This window comes from Limulus polyphemus, unplaced genomic scaffold, assembly GCF_000517525.1.
Source record: "Limulus polyphemus unplaced genomic scaffold, Limulus_polyphemus-2.1.2 Scaffold1777, whole genome shotgun sequence".
Taxonomy (NCBI): Eukaryota; Metazoa; Arthropoda; class Merostomata; order Xiphosura; family Limulidae; genus Limulus; species Limulus polyphemus.
Genome location: NW_013667387.1, coordinates 65850 through 68361, shown reverse-complemented (window position 1 = coordinate 68361; position 2512 = coordinate 65850). Strand labels below are relative to the sequence as shown.

Below are 2512 nucleotides of genomic sequence, written 5' to 3'. Positions count from 1 at the left end.
ATTTAGTAAACTTAGGTTTATAGTGAACATTGCTAAGTATAGCTTCACAGATATGGGATTGTTTCAATGACCTGATGCCATTGACACAAGGTAAGAACTATAGGGTGCCAAAAGCACCCATTGGCCTTTTTCATTTTCACACTGAAAATATGTAACTAAATTGCATGAACTTGATAGAAACTTTTGAAATAGTGTCTAGTTCTTCCAGTAAAAATTTCTTAAGATTTTAATTTGTGTATCATTTTATAGGTTGTAAATATTTTGTAATTTTGTGAAACTGTTTTGAAAAATGCATAATTTCATTATAGTCTTTTTGTATTTATTATTGTTATTCAAAAAACTTAATTTTGAATACCCAGTCTATTTTAACTTGTTTGATATTCATTCAAATATTTATTTTAATACTTTATGTTCCCAATTAAAGCATACAAACACAACAAGACTGACAAAGATATATTGTTGACCAATGACCTCAGCTTTCAAAGTAATATCACTGTTACCTTTGTCAGGTGTGGTAGCATAATATATTTTTGACAGCAAGTATTTGATCAATATAATTTTTTATTTAATAGTTATGGTTTGTTGTTATAAATAAGAAGTACTAGTATTTGTGTGCATTGTTTGAGTATAATAAACTTAGCGATATATTTAATTAAAAAAAGATATTTGTTGTCTGAATAGTTTAATATCACAGACCTAGCTTACTGTACTTGTTGAATGTAAATATCTATATCTGATGTGTTGTCATTGTAGAATATTCCTGTAGCTTTCCAACAGATATGATGTGACAAAAGCATTATCAGAAATGAAATAACATCAGATGTAATATATCTGAAAGGCTGCAATACACATTTTGGAATTTCTTGAAAACATTAACAAAAATTATGTGAAAGTCAATATTATCTTTCAAAGGGAAGTTAGTTTAAACAGAATTTTTGTACTAATGTTGAAAGATATGTAGAGAGATCTAGTCTTTACAACATTTCATAGAGAAGACTTGGGGAAAACTTAGTGTGTTTTTCATTTTTGTCTCTAGAGTTTAAAGAAAACTATGGATGAGGAGAAAGTCAAGGGGTTTTCAGAAGTAGTGGTGACAAATAATGTAACTGATGGTATTTGTCATTTGTAAGTATTTACAAAAAATTAATTTTTAAGTTATATATATATATTTATATGTAGACACACACACAAGTATTTTGCTAACTTTTATACACATAAAAACATTGTTTTATAATCAGGCCAGTCAGTATGACACACCTGTTTACCATGATGAAATTATTTTCAGAAAAAATAGAAAGTTGTTTGTTTAAAAAAAATTATGTAACCAAAAGTTGTTAAGAACTGATTGAAAGTAAGCTAATTATATACAAATTAGAACTAAAATAATTGTTATTATAATGTGAAGTAATAAAGACACTCTTGTATAACAACTGGCATGAATTACTAAATGTTATAAATAAATATTATTACTTTTTGTGGTTTTGCCTTCACGAAACTTATCTACTAGTTCATGAGGTAGTTATATTGTGTCCTTCTTGACCTTTCTTTTGGGGGGATACCTTGTTACACAGAAAAGAGATACTTCCACATTTTTGTACCTGTTGTTTATGATTGATCAATAACAAAGTGAATATGTATTGTGAGTGATTGGTCAGCAACAGAGAAAATATGTAATGTGAATGCAGTTTTGGTGGTCTCAAATCAGAATCAATCGAACTTTCGAGAAAGGCAGTTTGTTTCTTTATCTGAAAGAGTTGGAAGTCACTGTAAAAATACAGTCTTTTATGTCACCTTAGTTCAACCTGCTGATCATGCATGTGTTATTTTAACTTCACATTGTTTTCAAATTCAGTCAGTTTTATTTTACTTTCCTTCCATCGTCTCAACCAGGAAGATATAATACAATTGTAGGTGAAGTTTGAAATAAAAAGCACTTTGTTGTATTGGTCAAACTTGTTTGTTTTTTCTCTTCTATACATCTTCTCACATTAACATTCTATCCAGCTAAATCTTCGAACTTCTTGTTATGCAGGGGAGGTTTACCTATGTGTTATTATTACTCTAAACTTGGAATATCACATGTTGCGAAGCTGTATCAAATTAACACTACGTTTATGGGAGTGTATCAAAGTAGCCTCTCGTGTAACCAACAAAATAAAATGACTATAGAAAAATACTTTTTTCCAAATGTCATTTGCATAACCCCTAGAACCTCCTCAGTTAATATCAATAGTTCATTTTAATTTAACTCTTTTTTTCAGCATGCAAAGTAATTTTAATTTTAAGATTTAATATGCTTTTATGCATCAGAAAATTTTCAAATTTCACAGGCAAAATCTTTATAACCTCCAGATAATTATCAAACGTTTTTTTTTAAACTTTATGTTTATCTGTTATTTCACTACTGTATCTCTGTACAGGTTGGGTCGATTTGACAGACCTCATAACCACCACAAAAAATTAGGAGATAAATATAAATAATTATTTTTTCTTTCTAAAATAACTACTAATC

The 2512-nt window shown here is 28.5% G+C and overlaps 1 protein-coding gene across 3 annotated transcripts in view; it reads left to right on the top strand.

The window, feature by feature from the left end:
* The window catches only part of LOC106464908 (solute carrier family 12 member 6-like), a 216691-nt gene that overhangs the window by 162543 nt on the left and 51636 nt on the right, over window positions 1–2512 (top strand). For all 3 annotated transcript variants that reach the window (XR_002611853.1, XM_013925080.2, XM_022392719.1), the window contains one exon: window positions 1037–1125. Coding sequence is in view for 2 of the 3 variants with exons in the window: in XM_013925080.2 (XP_013780534.1) it covers window positions 1037–1125 (89 nt within the window). In the remaining variant the exon portion in view is untranslated. The remainder of the gene's footprint in view (window positions 1–1036; window positions 1126–2512) is intronic.